The following is an 18,629-nucleotide window of genomic DNA, read 5'->3' as shown; positions in this document are numbered from 1 at the left end:
CCTCAGGAGTCTTCCTCCTCTGCCTTTTCCCAAAAATGCAGTCGAGGTCTGTTTTGCTGCGAGACGACAGATCCTTCCCTGAAAGAACAAGGCGATGCCTGTCAGTATTACCATTCTTTCTAGAATGAGGAGCACAGATATGAACTACTAAACTCTAGACAGCAAATGGGTTTTGGGAAAAAAAAATAATTCTGTAAATGACTGACTTTCTGTCTCCCCTTCACAGATTACAACTCTTTAATTAATAAATAAAATTAATTAAATTTAAAAATCACTGAAAAATCAAGTAAGTGTTTTAGAGCCAGAACCCGTGACATTCTCTTAGTGGCAGAAACAACCGAGAGCATGTAGACTGAGAGGAAAATTAAATTCTACAGCTAGCTCTCCTGCTGGTGTGCCTTGATGGCATGATTTCTGGGTCTCTGGGTTCCTCGTTTATAAACTAGATCTTACTTTCAAGGAGACATGAGCTACTTACTTAGGATTATGAAATGCAGAATAAAAAATGCTGCTAGATAAATAGCTTCAAAACCTCGCATTCGCACATGGATGAGAACATCCTGTATTTGACGTATACAAGCTCAATAATTAACTAAATGAATAAAAATGTAAAAAGAATAAAGGCAAGCAAAAATTCTGATTTTGGGTGAAAGGGTTTTAGATTCTCCTTTTTAAAATGTTTTTTACTGTTATAGTTATATCATCTTTAAATAAAAGGATACATAATAAGAGCAAGAAATTAAATGGCTTCTGGCAAAAGCAGTGTGCAAAGGATCCACAATTCTTACCAAAAACACAGAACTCTTTAATGCAATTTCAAACCCACAAACCAACTCAGTTAAAATTCACGTCTTTGGCATTTCCACTTATACCAATAACTCTCTGTGAGCAGTCAACCAAATCTCCTCCCATTTGTCAACTTCGAGGTAGATGCATTTTAAATCTAACTACTACATGTGCAGGCGTGAGTCTCCAGGGGAGAGAGGCTCTGGTTTAGACACAGGAATTTCTGTTCTCATGGAAGCCTGAGTTCCACTGTCATGGACTCACTTGTCTTCTTGGTTTCCTGTAGCAAACTGACTTGGCAAAGTAATGTCATGACCCAGAAAGTTCTAGTTCACTGAGTATGACTGGGGCATTCAAATATGATATTGCTCAGTGACTCCATGAAATTAAAAAACAAAACACCCTTCTATTAAATGCGAAGCCAGGTGCCAAAACCAGTTTCATAGTCAGCAGTACCAGATTCAATGGTCCAGTCAGTATGACCCGTTCCTTTGAGGCAGGACACACTCCTTTGTGGCTCTATGCTGCTCTCTCCTTTCTTCCTGAGCTAGAAATGAAGCCTTCCTGGTTCTAACTGATTAAGTAGAATCCAGACAAAGACCCCAAAGGAAACCTACCTCAGAACAAAATGGAGCATATCCCTGACAGGAGCTCAGAAAATGAACCAGAAAAATGGGGACTAAAACTGGTCATGATGGGGAGAAGTAGACAAACCCTTTGGAGGTCTAGAGATCTCTTCTTAGCTTTGTCATCAGCATAACCCATTTTGCACTACAGAGCACATTCAGGGTGGCAGTTTCTATTTCGGAAAAAGGAGTTGTACTTAGTTCAAAATATGTATCGGTCATCTATCCCTAACCTATCTTCCGGAATGGAGCAGACACCCTAAAAGAAATACAAATTAAGATCGCTTCTACAGCAATTCAACTACGAGAAATGATGGGGGGATTAAGGAAGGGAGAGGACATGCAAGATCACAATCCTAAAACGGAATGTCAAAATATGAACACGCAGAGATTAGAAGCAAACGTAAAAATCAAAGGGAAAACTGCCAAGCTGATAGAGAGAGTAAGCTGTACCAATGAAGGTGCAAGTGTTTCTAACGTTTTGGTGATGGGTTCTTGTATCAGAAATTTTTATCCTTTAGTAAAGTTCACTTAAGTAAATGTAGAAACCAGGATTGTTACAGGCCTTGCTCTGGATTTGATCTGGAAAACAAAACACAGAGAAGAATTAAGGGTCAGAGACCAATGGCAAGTAACGTAAAAGTAGATAAAAATGAGAAGATGGAAGTGATATTGAAATAGTTATTAGTTAATGGTCCTGGTTGAATGGTTTATAAATGTTATAAAATTATGGCCACTTTTGAATAAAATACAAAAAAAATGAGTTTGAAAGCTTATTGGTCTCAGTTCTGAATTATGGTCAAATCACAGCAAATACTGTTGATAATCTTAAATCTTAGAGAAAATGACAATCAAAGAAATTAAACAAAGTAGGACATATGTGTTCTCTCTCTGGATTTGCTTCATCTATTAATCTCCAATTGGCCATAACATTTTGAGAGCCTGGAAAAAAGGCTTCCAGTAGTCAAGCTGATATAATGAGTCCATGAAGGGTTGAGCAGATACATTCAGAGAAGAGCAGTTTATGATCAATTTAGCTGTTTCCCTAATAATCATGATTATCAGGTTTTCCAGTCGATCAGAGTAGCAAATTGGAAGGGAGGAATGTTACTGCTATGGCCAGACATGCTTACAACACCAAGAAGTCCAAGTGGGAAGCAAATGAAACTATAAAAAAAAAACGTAAAAACTCAGGAATCAGGGTGAATTGGAGCCTCTCAGTTTAAGGGCAAAAGTCATACGGAACTAGCAAGTTCTAGGGAGAAAATTGTATTACAACTAAGGCTCAAAAAAACTGCGTGTTCCTACTTGGAATAAAGGGGCAAAGGCAAGGAAATGCAGGTTTGAGAAATATGATTGTTAAAATAAAAAACACTTAAGGTTTACATAGGTAACTTCACTTGCTTAGGAAATTCATGTGCATTCCCCAATCAAGAAGGATAAATCAAACAATATCATATTTTGATTTTTTTTTTTAAAAAAAAAACCACAGGGGGCTGATAATAAGCCTAGGACAGAAGATAACGGCAACTTCACTGAAAGACTGTCAGGAAACCAGGAAACCTGCAAGAATCAGAGTAGGGTGTGAAATAAGTGAGATGCGCACAACTAATAACAAGATAGTCGGAATTTTTTAAAAGCCTGCAATGGTGCTATTTTGTATTTAAATGTCAAAAGAATCAGAAAAGGAAACTTAACGCCCATCACTAGCAGAGTCCTACTGTGGGAGAAGTTGACTGTGCTGGGAACACTACAGTCTGTTTCCAGACAGCAAGCCAACTACCGGGACACGTGCTGTGCACGTCCTGTCCTTGTTTAAGAAACAAAACACTACAAATTGTCAGAGGAATAAAAAGTCTGAGTAAATTACCATGATGAAGATGCAAACTACAGTTTATGCAACTTTTCATCCAGTTACTGTGCAACTGGGAGGAGAAAAAGCAATGTTCTCTAGACAACTTCTCAGTTGATTTGTTAAAAACTTCAAAAATGGTTTTGAAGAAATTGATATTTTCCCTATTTTTTCCTCTTTGCAGATATGGACTTGCCAAACATTTCTCAAAAGAAACCATTTTGAAGTTAGGCTTTTAAACAAATACGGATGAAATTCACTTTTAAAAGCATATAAATTATTTCAAATTACAATTATAAATTTGGGACTAGAGAAAGGAATACTTATTATCAGAACTAACATGATATAGCTCATATTTAGGCAGTAGCACATTTTACAATGCTATTTGCTACTGTAATCTCACTAAAGTAAAATTTTTATCTAAACTCTCCACACTAAGCTATATGAAATACCAGCTTCCCACGTTTTAGCTTCCTGGACCACAGATGGAGTTACAATATAAATCGTCCTCATCAAATAAGTGAATTAGTTACTTTCATTATGAGCACACCCATGGGCAAAATCCTTATTATCCATAATACTGAACAATCAAAAGTTCCATAAAATGGGTGATTTCTGATAAGTCATAAAACAGAACCTATTTTATAACTCAGTAATGACTTAAAAACCTCTCCTCATCTTACAAAAGAGGAAACTGAGTCTGACAGGGAAGTGGTTAAGAGATGTGTCTGAGAGAGAGGGAGGGCCAGCACCCAGGTTTCCTGTGCCCCAAGGTCGTTCACCTCAGAGGAAACTCGGAGTTCACCATTCATACCCAGAGACAAGTGCTCGACAAGAAAAGATTGCTTTTAGTAAATTAAAGAACTTTAAAATACACATTCACTGAGGACTGTTAAGATGGATGGTAAATAATCATTTTCTTCGCTCTCTGGATTTCTGCCTCCTCCTCCCGTCTGTTCCACTCTCACCCAATCGGCATGTCCTCTACTTTCCCGCTCAACCTCCTCTGCTGCCTCTCTGACAACATCTCCTGAACTCTCTGCCTGCACACCAACGCTCCCCTTCTCCCCAGGCAGGGCTCATAAACAAGCAAACCTCATTTAAAAGAGAGAAAATGAAGGCACAACACACCAAGCAGGTGGACAGGGTCACCTGGCAAGGGGGTGGCTTAACCAGAAATAGAAAGCAGATACTCCCGCATTCATTAGATTAAAGTAGATTAAAGAGGTTTATCCCGGCTTTAGCAAATGCTTCAGATGAAATCATGCATGCAGTCAGGTACTAAAGGAAAATTAGAAAATTCTATTTGCAAAAGTGAAAACTTAGAAGGCTGCCATATCATCCAAAAGTTACAGGCCACTTTTAATCTCACTAATTTGCTTAGCACCCTTCTGCTGTATCTCTATTTTTTTCTATAGGGTTTAATGAAAAAAGACAGGATATTTAAGGGATTGAGTATGAAGTGACCCTTGAGCCTCTCCTCAAAAGGACTGAGGGCCAACAAGGACTGTCTTCTGTTCTGCAGCTGGTAAGGAATGGAAAGAAACCCTCATCAGAAGCCATAAGGGAAAACAGCAAAGAAGGTTCTAGCCTGAGAGAAAGCAGAGGGGATAACACAAACAGCCATACAAACCCCAGGAGGGACAGCGAAGTGGGAAGTACCAGTCTCTTGTGCACATTCCCGAAGCTATTCGGCTCCCGACTCCATCCAGCTCTGCCATGAGCTCTCACTTAAACCAAACCCAGGCCCACCTTTTGGGGTCCTGACCCCAAATGAGAACCACCATTAAGGGCTTGGAGTAGTGGAAATTCCAGCTCCCACTGTTATTTGGATGGGCACTAGGAGTTAGGGAATTCCCAATCATGCCAACAAAACTAAAGCAATGAGAAGTACTCTTCCTGGTATGTCAAGGTAGAAATGTACATCCAATATCCCACAGAAGAACCATCAAATGGTGACTAGATTATCACAACATAAGTATAATACAATACAATTGTATTACATGATGCACAGTTGATAATACAATTATAATCATATTTATACTTAAGTATATTATGTAACAAATAGTCTTGTTTGCCTGGAAAGTCCACCTAATGCCTAATACTATTCCATGGAAAACTTTTGGGGCGTTGAGGAGTTTGACTTAAATTGTTTCTTACCAATACAAGACCACCACCTAGTGGTTGAAGAGGACAACTGCACTCCCAACTAACTCCATGTACTGGGAAAGGAGTGGGGAGGTGGTGATGGAGGAAGATAGTTCAGAAACAAGTTTTCTAACTCTATCTTTGCAATGATCATGGAACACCGAGGCTAACACTCCATGAGATGGAGAAATGGTGTGGAGTAATGTAGGAGTTAACTCAGCAGTGAGATTTTTCATACTGGAGATCTCAATATAGAGCCAATTATCTCAACTGGCACATTTTAGGAGACACTCAACACCAATATTAAGTTCTCAAAAACAGGAAAACATAACTAAAAATGTTGAGGAATAAATTAAAATCATTTTCTGACCTAGCCACATAAGATCCCTTTTCTCCTCCAAATAGCAAGTTGACTTCCGATTTCAGCCTTGCCAAAGGACGCACACGTGGTCTAGAAGCAAACCTGGGCCCCACCTCGGATTGGATGAATCCGATTCTGCACTTTAATAAGATCCCAGGAGATTCGCAATGAACGCTTCAGCGTTCGCACTGCTTCACAGAAATCCAGTCAGGCTGTCCACAATCCCCACTTTGTACGTGAAACATGAAGAGATGTGGGCAAAGAGCTAAAAATGCTTGAAGAAACCCAGTGTGAACACAGAGATTTCAACAACAAATAAAGAAATGCTTAATTTTACCTTTTGTGAATTTCATATAATGAACACGGTTCTTGGAGATTTTGGATTTTTCTTCAAGGCTGAAAGATTTCTTTTCCTTTTCTGAGGAGTCTTAAAAAAAGATGAAAAGTATTACATTAATACATAATACATAATTACTCTGTCATTCTTTCTCATTTATTCTCTTACAGTGACATGGTCTCATTTAAATAAACTGCGTAGGAGCCCTGTCATTTATTAGTGAACTCTAACCAAATGATCAGAAATATTCCTCTTAAACAGGCAAGGCCATTCTCCAGAAACTTATAAAATCCTGAGGAAGAGAAATCAAAACTTGCGTTCACACAAAAACCTACACACAAATGTTCATAATAGCCTTATTCATAATAATAAAGTACTGGAAATAACCCGAAATTCCTTCAGTGGGTGAATGGCTGAGCAAGCAAGGAACAAGTGATAACACAACAACCTGGATGGACCTCAAGGGCATCACACTTAGTGAAAAAGATCAATCGACATACTGTATGACCCATTTATATAACATTCTCAAAATGACAAAACCAAAGAGATGAAGAACAGACTAATGGTCTCCAGGGGACAGGGATGAAAGTGGAGTTTGGAGGTTGGAGGGTTAGAAGGTGGATGTGAATAAAAAATGCAGCATGAGGCAGCTCTTTTGTGGTGCTGAAACAATCCTGTATCTTGACTGGTGGTGGCTCCATGAATCTACACACATGAGAACACTGTACAGAACTACACACACACACACACACAAGTGAAGGAAGGCTAAAAACATGGTGAAAATGGAATAAGGTCTGTGGTCTAGTTAACAGTCAACGCCAGTGGCAATGTCCTGGTTTTGAGATTATGCTCCAGCTGTATTAGATGTCACCATTGCGGGAAACTGGTGAATGGTATTCAGGACTCTTGGTCGTACTATTTTTGCAAATTTCTGTAAGTCAATAATTGTTTCAAAATAAAAAGTTCTTTTAAAAAGCGAATAAAGGTTAGACACCTTAAATGATAATCCAAAGGCAGATGAGAGATGATAACCAGGTAGAGTGTCAAGGACAGAGCTGGCACTGAGCCACTGCCTCAGACTCAAGGTTTCACTAGAGGCTCACCTTTGAGGGCAAAGACAACAAAAACAAATCCTTGAGAAATAACTCATGTGGTTATTCCTCTGACAAAAGAGGAAAATGTGAGCCAGAAAGTAGTCCCCTGTGTGAAATATCAGAGCAAGTACGTCCGGGATTAGAGTCAATTCCGGGACAGTAACTGGCTGCCTGTATCCCTCACCTTTATCTGTTCGCCAAGTTCGGGTAGTAGAGTACCACAGACACAGGGTATCTCAGGGACAAGAGAGACTGAATTTCCCTATTGTTACGTCATAAAGAAATAGAGGTACGGGGTTAGAGAAAGGGGAGAAACGGAAATTTTCACCTTAATACTGGAGCAAAACAAGCATATGTCCATTGAACATGTGAGTTACCTGTAATCCCTTCCAGGAATTAGTCATTTCAAAAGCAAAGTGAGAATTCTATAGTAAGACTCTGAACAACGTAAAGACAGATGTTTCAAGCTTTCAGACAACGCCTAGCATGGGTTAATTATATCAACAACTTGAAACATCCCCTTCTTCAGTCACTTCCCAAGAATAGCTTGGGATTTTTTTCAAAGACATCCCGTTAGTAAATTTTTCTGCTCTTTTTGTTACCAAACACCTAAAATGGCACATAACATTCTCAATTTTGCTGTTCCAAACACAAATCACCTAGCAAGTTACCAGCTTAAAGTTACTACTATAAATGGAAGGCTTAGTAAGTACCAGGCGCTGGACTAAGAGCTTTCTACGCATTCTTGCATTTCACCTTACAACCACTCTATAAGGCAGCTGCTACGATGATTAAACTTACTTCACAGAAGGAGACTGAAGCACAGAGGGGTTAAAAAAGGCACATCCAGGAGGGAGCCATGACGGGACTCAAACCCAGGCAGATAAGAGTGGGCATCCACATTCTTAACCACTACACTGTGTCCCTAACAGAGCTGCTCTCACACTGCAGAGGATGGAAGAACCACCTGGGGAGCTTCCCAGCACAGACGTGCAAAAGCACAGCAGAGCACGGACAGGCCCTCGGGGAGCCAGTGCTGATCCCCTTGTCCTCGAGTGCCCTTCCCTAAGGCTGCTCCGACTCTGAGCAGATGCATCAGTGTGGTTCTTCCCACCTCTCCCATGTGTCCTCCTCCCACTCTACAAAGGAAAGGCACAACTCTCCTCTTACCAGGGACAAATAAGGGACAAGCCAAAGCACTGGTGTCAGAGGAGCATCCTTTAATCAAAGCAGCGAAACCAGCGCCCTCCCACACCAATCTATCTCATCAAGAGCTGCATTTCCAAAAAGATTTACTGTTCTAATAATTATTTATCAAAATTTATAAGATACTGCCTCATTTTATTAACTGTAATCTACCAGTTATAATGACAACTTAATCCAAAGGAAAAATATTCACACTTAAAGGCTTGGGGTTACTCCAAATAAACCAAAAATTTGTATGTATTTTGTGGCAGAGAAATATGATAGGGTGACGAACTTGAAAAAGTTTAAGCAAAAAAATATATTAACATAAAATATTATGGGGCATATGCAATGGAAATATTTCAGAGGCAAAGGAACTATGAAATATAATATTCCTGATGGTTAAAGAAGGACTTGTTTGTGTATTTCCAAATAGATGACAAGGGGCATCAAATTGCTCTGGGCTCTACCATCCACCGGATACATCTGAGACCAGTGTAGTGGTTTTATTTTAAAATGCCAATATTTCTCAATAGGCCAGAAATTATATTCTTTGCAACCATTTAAAGTTGTGATTGAAAACATTATAGATGTCGATCTAAAAATGTGAGACAGGGCATACCGTTTTTCAAAATTTCCTCAGGGGATATGTGAGCAAAAATACTGAACAGCCCTGGACTAACCCACACCTTTGTGGATGACAGGCTATCAGCATTCCAGTTTATTTCCAAAAATACTTAAAGTCATAAGGACAAAATATCTGACGCAAGTAACAAACATTTCCTAAAACCATGAGATAAGTTCCTAAATCTTAAAGCTAAGTTGAGTCTGGTAGGGAGTAACTAACTGAGATAGGATAATTTTTAAAAAGGAAATTTTGAAGAATATACTGACCTTTGTGTCCCACAAGGGAATAAGGGTTATTTCCAGAATCTTTGCAAGATTCTATGAAGAGGAGAGTAGGGAATCTCTGCTTAGTTAAAAGGCAAACCGTGTGAATTTGGTAAGCAATCTTAAGGAACTCAAAATATTATTATAGGAGAAAAATACATTACTAGGTTATTGTGTCATCTACTTTTCAGCTTTATACAAGTAAGATGACCAAAAATTCCCTTGCAGGAAGATACTGTATTTACCAAAGATGACACAGCAGAAGAATAATCTATTAGCTCTCCAGGTCCATTCCGTGGACAGGTTTTTCCTTAAAGGAATATTCTAAAGGCTTTTCAGTAAACTGGGATTGGCAGATAGCAAGGCCTGGTTTGGACTGTACTGAGCTCTAGATAGGTACTAGCACCCTCTAGTGGTCTTGAGGTGAAACTTAATCTATAGACTAGTAACAGGCTGTCAATGATTTAAGATACTTCTATGTTTTATGCAGAAAAGAAAGAAGCAGCCTGCACAGATGAACCTGTGCTCAGCGCTGTGTGAGGACACGGCACCACCACGTGGAATCTGTTATGCACGCACTGCCTTCCTGACAAATAATACGGGGTTCCCTGGGTCACTTGAAACATTCCACTGACAGCACTTCGGGGAATATGTGGGGAAGACCTGACTACAGGGACTGTGTGAAGCCTCGGCAATCACAGGACAAAGTGGACCTGTGCCCAATCACAGTTTTCCTAACTACTACAATGGCAATTGTCCATTAGAAAACAGAAATCACGATACCAGCAAATTGGAAAAAGTAACTTTCCAGCTATCACTGTCAAATCTCAAAAGCAAACTGATCAAAAATCTGTTTTCCCTTCTCTATATCTGGAAAAATGAATGTCACAGCTCCTTTCTTTATGGAGTCTTGGAGCTGATACTTCTTGGTAACCCTATCATGACCTGAGAAGCATGCAGTATTCTAACTCAGCGCATCAAGGAGAAAGCCATGATACTACACAGCGTGCAAGTCGACACCTTTCCCTGTTCAAGAACGAACGTGTGGTGCCTCTCGGAAAAGAGCCCCAGACTCAAAAGCTTCTGCCTCCACACCTGTGGTCATGGCAGAGGCCACATCAAGTCTGTCTGACACTGTAACTGTAGGGGAAAGAAAAAGACAGCCGATAGTCATTAAGGGAGAAGTTGGTCCCTGATCCTCCAATCACTGCATCTCTTACTCATCTACCCTCGTGACAGGCTTCATCCGACACACATTACACTTGCCATGCTTTACCTTAAGTCTACCAGAAAGGGACCCATGCAATTGCTAGATTTCTTTTGTTGTGACAAATGCCACCACACATAGGAATATGTGAAGTCTGCACAGTTAGTTACAAGCAAACCCCCTTGCAACTAGCTCCTGGATTAGAAAACAGAACACTGCCTTTATCTAGAAGCATCCAGCACCCCTGTGCACCTTCCTCCTGGAAGAGGGTTTCTCAACCTCTGAACCATTGACATTTTAGGCTGAATAATAATTTGTTTGGGGAGGGCAGGACAGAGCTGTGCTGTGCATTGTAGGATGTTTAGCTGCATCTCTGGCCTCTATCCACTAGATGCCAGTAAAAAACCACCAGTTGTGACAACCAAAAATGTCTCTGGACATGGGCAAATGTCCCATGGGGGCAAAGCTGTCCTCAGTTGAGAACCACTGTCCTAATGGTAACCATTATCCTGATTTTTGTGATAACCACACTTTCCTCTGCTTTTTTTTTTTTTTTTTTAAAGATTTTTATTTTTTCCTTTTTCTCCCCAAAGCCCCCCGGTACATAGCTGTGTATTCTTCATTGTGGGTTCCTCTAGTTGTGGCATGTGGGACGCTGCCTCAGCGTGGTCTGACGAGCAGTGCCATGTCCGCGCCCAGGATTCGAACCGACGAAACACTGGGCCGCCTGCAGCGGAGCGCGCAAACTTAACCACTCAGCCACGGGGCCAGCCCCCCCTCTGCTTTTTGTTTTGGTTTTAACCGTTTATTTGGGGGTGTGGGGGTAACAGCCATAGAAAGTGCATAAAACATCATGTTCACAAATACCTGTGTAACACCAACTAGGTCAAGAAACAACGTTAATATCACACCAGAAGTTCCCCAAGACCCCTTCTCAATCCCAAACCCCTTCCTCTCCCGAAAGAGAATCACTATTGTGACTTTCATAGTCAAGTAATCACCTCCTTGTTTTAAAAAGATCCTACCACCCAAATATGATATCTAAATATCAGGTTTTTGCCTGCCATGTGAAGTTTTACGTAAGTGGAACCCTACTGGATGTTATCTTTGTGTTCCACTTCTTTCAGTCAACGTTAAGTTAATGCGACGCTTCTATACCAGGGGACGAACTACAGCCCGTGGGCCAGATCCAGCCTGCCACCTGTTTTTGTAAATAGTTTTATGGGAACATAGCCACATCTATTTGTTTATATATCGTCTATTGTTGCTTCCACACTCCAACAGCCAAGTTGAGTAGTTGTGACGGAGACCCTATCATGTGCAAATATTTCTATCAGGCCCTTTACAGAAAAAGTTTGCCGACCCCTGCTCTGTACTCTGGCATGGAACTAGACTTCATTTCTTTGCATTTACAAACATGGCAGTTTAGTTACCCGTTCTATTATTGGTGGAAATTTGGGTTACTGTCAGTTTGGGAATACCGCAAATAATGTTATAAGCATTCTTTCCTTCTGACTGAAGTACATCCTAAATTTCCTTTATTGAGGGTGTACTGGTTGTAAACATTTTTTCTCTGAAAATTTATTCCATTTACTTTCTTGAAAGATATATTTGCTGAATGTAAAATTCTAGGTTGCCAGTTATGTGTCCCTCAATATATTACTCCAACGTCTTTTGGCTCCCATTGTTAAGAACTCTGCTTTCATTCATAACCATTGCTTCTTTGAAGATGATCAGTATATTTTCTCCGGCTGCATTAAGAATCTTCTCTCTTTTGTGTGCGTGTGGGGGGAGGGATGTGTGCGTATATGGGTGTGTATGATGTTCTGCTATGATGCTACGTTGTTACATCTGTTATTATGTTTGCAAGGGAAGATTTTTTATAATGTAATTTGCTTGGAATCATTAAATTTTCGAATCTATGGATTTGTTTTATCACCAGTTCTAGACAGTCTTCAGCCCTTATCTCCTTAAATATTGCCTCTGTTCCATTCTCTCTCTTCTTTGTGCCGCTGACCATTTATTAGATATTAGATCTTCTCACTTTATCCTCCATCTAAACTTCTATTTCATATTTTCCATCTTGTCCTCTTTCACAGCTACAATCCAGATAATGCCTTCTAGTCTATTTTCTAGACTTTCTTTGGCTATGTCTACTTTGTTACTAAACCCAACAGTACACTCAATATCCAAGCCTATGTGTGCTAGAAGCCAGCTACAGTCATTAATAATGCAACCTTATGAATATCTGATGGGAAAGAAAAAGCTTAGGAAACAGAGATTTGGATAAATTTTCAAATAAATCCCCTACTATCCAAAGTTTTGTTACTCTCTCACTTTCAATTACTGAGGAACTAAAAAAATTGGGGGATCAAGTTATTTCGGTGTTTGTCTCATTTCTTTTTCTCACACTAGATTTCAAATTTCTGCACTAGACTTTAAGTTTCTTCAGACAAGGAAATGAGTCTTTTTATATATTTCTGTATCCTTAGTCTTCAAAGGATACCATCAAGAAAGTGAAAAGACAACTCAGAGAATTAGAGAAAATATTTGCAAGTCACATATCTGATAAGGGACTTGCACCTGGAATATATTAAAAATTTTTACAAGTCAACAATAAAGACACATAATCCAATTAAAAAATGGGCAAAGGATCTGAACAGATATTCCTCCAAAGAAGACATACAAATGGCCAATAATCACATGAAAAAATGGTCAACATCATTAGCCATGATGGAAATACAAATCAAAACCATGAGTAGATACCACTTCATACGCACCAGCATGGCTATAATCAAAAAGACAGATGATAAGTGTTGGCAAAAACGTAGAGGAGTTAGAACCCTCACACGTTGCTGGTGGGAATGTAAAACAGCGTAGATGCTTAACACAGTCTGGTAGCTCCTCAAAAGGTTAAACACAGAGTTAGCACGTGACCCAGCAATTCCAATCTAAGTATATACTCACGAGAAATTAAAATATATGCCCACACCAAAACTCACATGTCAGTGTTCACAGCTGCATTACTCATAATCGACAAAAAGTGGAAACAACCCAAATGTCTACCAACTAATGAATGGACAGACCATGGTATAGCCACACAATGGGATATTACTTGGCAATAAAAAGGAATAAAGTACTGGTGCATGCTACAACAAGAACAAACTTTGAAAACTAAGCTAAGTGAAAGCAACCAGTCACAAAAGACTACATGTTGTACGATTCCGTGTATAAGAGACGTCCAGAACAGGCAAGTCTTTAGAGACAGAAAGTAAACCAGCGGTCGCCTAGGGTGGTAGGGGGATAAGGCAGATAACTGCTACTGGGTAGAGAGTTTCTTTTAGAGGTGATGAAATGTTTTAAAATTGGTTCTGGTGACAACTCTGTGAATATACTAAAGGCCACTGAACTGTATACTACAGATGGGTAAATTGTATGGCGTGTGAGGTGTATCTCAACAAAGCTCCTAAAACACAAATACAGCAAGTCCCCGCCCCTCCCTCCCTAGACTCTTACCTAGTTCTCCTGGTTTTACTTACTCCATATTTCTAAATAACACCCTTAGGCTGCTATTACTTACCAATTTTTGACTGACTTTCAAAAATGGAACAGAATGCAATTTTAAATTGGCGACAGATGTAGACCTTGTTGAGAAGGTGCACAGAAGCTATGTGGGGGAAGAGCGTTCTAGAGAGGGAGACGCTAGTGCAAAACCCTAAGGCAGGAGCAGGCCTGATGTACTCACAAACCAGCACAGGGGTCAGAGTGGCTGAGATGGAACTAGGAAGAAGGGCAGTGGCAGGAGATGAAGTCAGAAAGGGAAAGCGCCCCTATTATATAAGGCCATAGCCCACTGAAGGGATTTTGGCCTTTATTCTGAATGAAAAGGAGAAAGCAATGGGCAGCTTCTGAGCAGGAGCAGCACAGACAGACTTACACACTTTAAAAGAATCACTCTGGTTGTTACGCTGAGAACAGACTAAAGGAGTCCATGGATGGATAGAGAAAGATCAATCTAGAGCAGTAGCTCTCAACCAGGGGCATTTTGTCCAGGGGACATTTGGCAATGTCTGGCAGAGTTCTGCTTCCAGTAATGGTTGACTGGCTAATTTTGACTGCATAATTTTGTAGCAATTTCTTGCTATGAAAACCAGAACAAAATATGGGGGTGGGGGAGGTGGGGTTGCTCAAAGCTATTCCTGTGGAACTAACAAAGCAGTGAAGAACTAGAAAGCCAGGATTAGGGACAAGGAAATCCAGAGAGGTAAGTCTGACATTTGGGGCTTTTTTTCCCCGTTGAGTGTGTGTCAACTCTAAAAGAGGCAGCTGTGAGGTTGAGAAACTAAGTAGAACAGGTGAGATTCAAGGAATGATAAAAGCTTTAAAAAAGAGAGAATAGGAGGATTGAAATCAGTTTGCATAGAAAACTGGAGTTTGGCAGTAAAGGAGCGCAGAATCATCAGGAAGTAGCAGTAAATGAGGTAAATAGAGTCAAGAGAAAGTTTTAAAGTTAGTTTTTCAATGATTTTTTGAGTAGGACATAATGCACAGGGTACAAAATTTTAAAGACAGAAAGGAACTGTAGTAAAAGTTAAGTTTTCCCCTCATCCTGTTTCCCAGTCACTCAGCTCCCCTCCCTAGAGGCAATCACTGTTATCAGTTTCTTAAGTATTTTTCTGGAGACATCCTGTGTATATAAAATATATACAGAAGAGATATTCTAGAGACATTTTAGGTATATCAACCTCAGCACTACTGACATTTTGGGCCCGACAATTCTTTGTGGCTGGGGGCTGTCCTGCGCACAGCAGGATATTTAGCAGCATCCTTGTCCTCTACCCGTGAGATGCAAGAAGCACCACCACCCTCAGTTGTGACAACCAAAAACGTCTCCAGACACTGCCAAAATCCCCCGCAGGTGAGAGCCACTGTGCACACACACCTGAGCACACACACATAGTATTTCCCACCTTTTTCCCTACAAATGCATGCCACACACAGTTTTTCATCTTCTCTTTTTTACTTTACAATATTGGAGATCACCCATCAGTGGTATAGAGATTTCAAATTTTATTTTATATCTTGCTGTCATTGAGCATGGTTATTCATTAATGTTCATTACCTCAAGCACATTCTGTTTTTTCATTTGTGGAGAAAGCACTTTGATTTCATTAATGACACCTAGGAATAGCCTAAGAATCAGGACAAAATCCATTCATCCGAAAGCATCACTTTTACACGGTGGCAGTGTATCTAATTCCTAAAATAATCAGGGGAAATCGTCTATTTTGGAGTTCTACCTCTGCAAATAATAAAAATGATAAAGGCTATGGCAGCTAATACTAAATACCTGCTATGTGTTAAGCAGTGTTCAAAGTACTTTAGTTCTATTAATACATTTAATTCTCACAACCACCTCTAAGGATGGTCCTATTAGCTCCATTTCACCAGAGGAAACCAAGGAACAAAGATGTTCCGTAATTTACCCACGGCCACACAAGTAGTAAGTGTAAGAATCAGGATTCGAATCTAGGCAGGCTGGCTCTGGCGTTTACCTCTAAACCAGTGCACTCTATTACTTCTTCACTCAAAACCCGTCAGTCTTAAACGGTCGTGTTGACTTCATCTCTGTATTTCTACTGAGTTCAACTGTGATCTTGAATACAAAGATGTTTTTGTTTATAATTAGTAAGGGCTAATGTCCTTGAATTTTATGAGTGCATAGATCCTGAATTTCCTAATACCATGCAGTCAGTGTTTTCACAAAACATTTTCCTTATGTTTTTCTTTGGCTAACAAATTACCATCCTTTATAGTAGGACTACACACAGAACTGTTAGGATAGTTCTAACAGTTATCCCGTGGACAGAGAAAACTGTCCAAGCCATAGATTCCAGCAAGAAGTCCAATCTGACTAGGGAAAAGACGGAGTACCTTTCCCTGCATGCTTCTGGGCTCAATTCCTTACGCAGCCCTGCAATAAATCTTCCCACAGTTAGGGCTGCAGAGTAATTTTACCAGACCGTGACCAACATATCCTGCTTGTTACCTCCCAACCAGGGATTATGTTCTCATACATTTAAATATCCTCAAGTCTAACTTGGTATCCAGAACACAGTTCAATAAATGTTTGCTGAACTCAAGTCTAATTTTTAATTTCATTCCACAGTTCTTTCTCTTTCAATTTAACAAACATCTCTTGACTATTCACTACATGCCAAACACTGTACACAAGGAATAGAAATAAATTTCTTATAAAAATGTTTGCAGAATAACTCAACAACAAAAATACAACCCAATTTAAAAATGGGCAAAGGACTTGAAAAGACGTTTCTCCAAAGACATACAAATGGCCAAGAAGTACATGAAAAGATGCTCAACATGAGCCATCATTAGGAAAATGCAAATCAAAACTACAATGAGCTATGACTTCACACCTATTAGGATGGCTACTACCAAAAAAACAGAAAATAACAAGTGTTGGCAAGGATGTGGAGAAACTGGAACTCTTGTGCAGCATTGGTGGGAATGTAAAACAGTGTAGCCACTATGGAAAACAGTAAGGTGGTTCCTCAAAAAGTTAAAAATAGAATAACTATATGATCCAGTAATCCCACTTCTAGGTATATACACAAAAGACTTGAAAGTGGGGACTTGAAGAGAGACTTGAACACCCATGTTCATAGCAGGATTATGCACAACAGCCCAGAGGTACAACCCAATGTCCATCAGAGAATGACTAGACAAACAAAATGTGTTATATACATACAATGGAATATTATTCAGCCTTAAAAAGAAGGAAATGCCACAACATGGATGAACCTTGAGGACATTATGTTATGTGAAATAATCCATACACAAAAGGACAAATACTGTATTGACTCCACTTATACAAGGTACTTAGAGAAGTCAAATGCATAGAGACAGAGTAGAATCATGGTTTTCTGGGGCTGGAGGGAGGGGGAAAGGGAGAGTTAGTGTTTGATGGAGGCAGAGTTTCAGCTTTACAAGATGAAGAGCACTGTGGATGGATGGTGGTGACGACTGCATGACAATGTGAACGTACTTAATGTCACTGAACTGTATGCTTGAAAATGGTTAAGATGGTAATTTTTATGTTATGTGTATTTTACAATTTTTTTAAAAATGTTTGCAGAAGAAATAATAGTCTAGACTTCTTCATGAACATCCAGCAGAATTAAGTGAAGTTATGTCCTTGCCTTCCAAATAGCCATGTGACAAAAAACTTCCTTTGAACTCGAAAATCATACCAAAGGCCCACAAGTTTGAGGAGTATACCATCCATGCCCTTCCCCCCAACAGTACTACCTTTCTGTTAATTTCATATGGAAAGCCCAAAGTTCAGTTGTTTCACTTCTAGTTCCAATAGCTTGGGAATACAATTTCTAGTACTGAGGCCCTTGCAACAAATATTATATACCTCTTACATAAATTAAAAGGTAATACAAATTTGACTAGGCAGAATCAGTACAGAAAGGGCTTTCTATTAGCCTTCACTGGATGGTAGTTTATGGTCCCACTTGATATTTCTGGCTTTGTATTTTAAAAACATCTTTTTGGTCACCTAAGGATCCCTGGAAAGATTACTTCCTATTTGAGGTGTAAACCAAATAGATTTATCTTGCCATTCTCAAACTCTTACTGGGAAAAAAGTGTTTGCTTATGATTAAAGATCCGTTCAATGAAAGCACTATTAAAATGTAAACAGAAATGAGGATTCGTAATAGCTTCAATCAATTAACTTTCAGATACACGATGCTTACAGCAAAAAGAGTTGATAAAAATACTTTAAACTGATATTATGCCTTCTACAAACCCAAGAGATAAAAAGAAAAGGCTTCCCTACCTGACGTTTCCTGCCCATGGCGAGTATTCAGTTCAGCCAGAAGTTGGTTAAAGTCATCTTGATGAGCAATCCAGTTGTCCTGAAAATATCGAAAAATCAATTAGAGGCAAGCCTGTTGTCTACCTACACTGACTGAGATAAGATATATTTTGGAAGCAAGGAAATCTGGTAGTTAATGTAAAATTTTAAACATTTCATCAAAATATTTTATACATATGAATGAAGAAGAAATAATATAAATTTGAAATGTAATTTATCTATCAGTATTAAAAATG

At 39.4% G+C, this 18,629-nt stretch overlaps 1 protein-coding gene across 3 annotated transcripts in view; it reads right to left on the bottom strand.

Annotated features, from left to right (window-relative positions):
* Nucleotides 1-18,629, bottom strand: part of PINX1 (PIN2 (TERF1) interacting telomerase inhibitor 1) — a 92,243-nt gene that overhangs the window by 63,590 nt on the left and 10,024 nt on the right. For all 3 annotated transcript variants that reach the window (XM_014852092.3, XM_070505103.1, XM_070505104.1), the window contains exons 4-6: nt 18,355-18,433; nt 6,111-6,200; nt 2-78 (exon numbers count right to left, since the gene is read on the bottom strand). In XM_014852092.3, coding sequence (XP_014707578.1) covers nt 2-78; nt 6,111-6,200; nt 18,355-18,433 — 246 coding nt within the window. The remainder of the gene's footprint in view (nt 1; nt 79-6,110; nt 6,201-18,354; nt 18,434-18,629) is intronic.

This window comes from Equus asinus, chromosome 3 (assembly GCF_041296235.1).
Source record: "Equus asinus isolate D_3611 breed Donkey chromosome 3, EquAss-T2T_v2, whole genome shotgun sequence".
Taxonomy (NCBI): Eukaryota; Metazoa; Chordata; class Mammalia; order Perissodactyla; family Equidae; genus Equus; species Equus asinus.
This window is presented reverse-complemented; position numbering and strand designations above follow the sequence as displayed.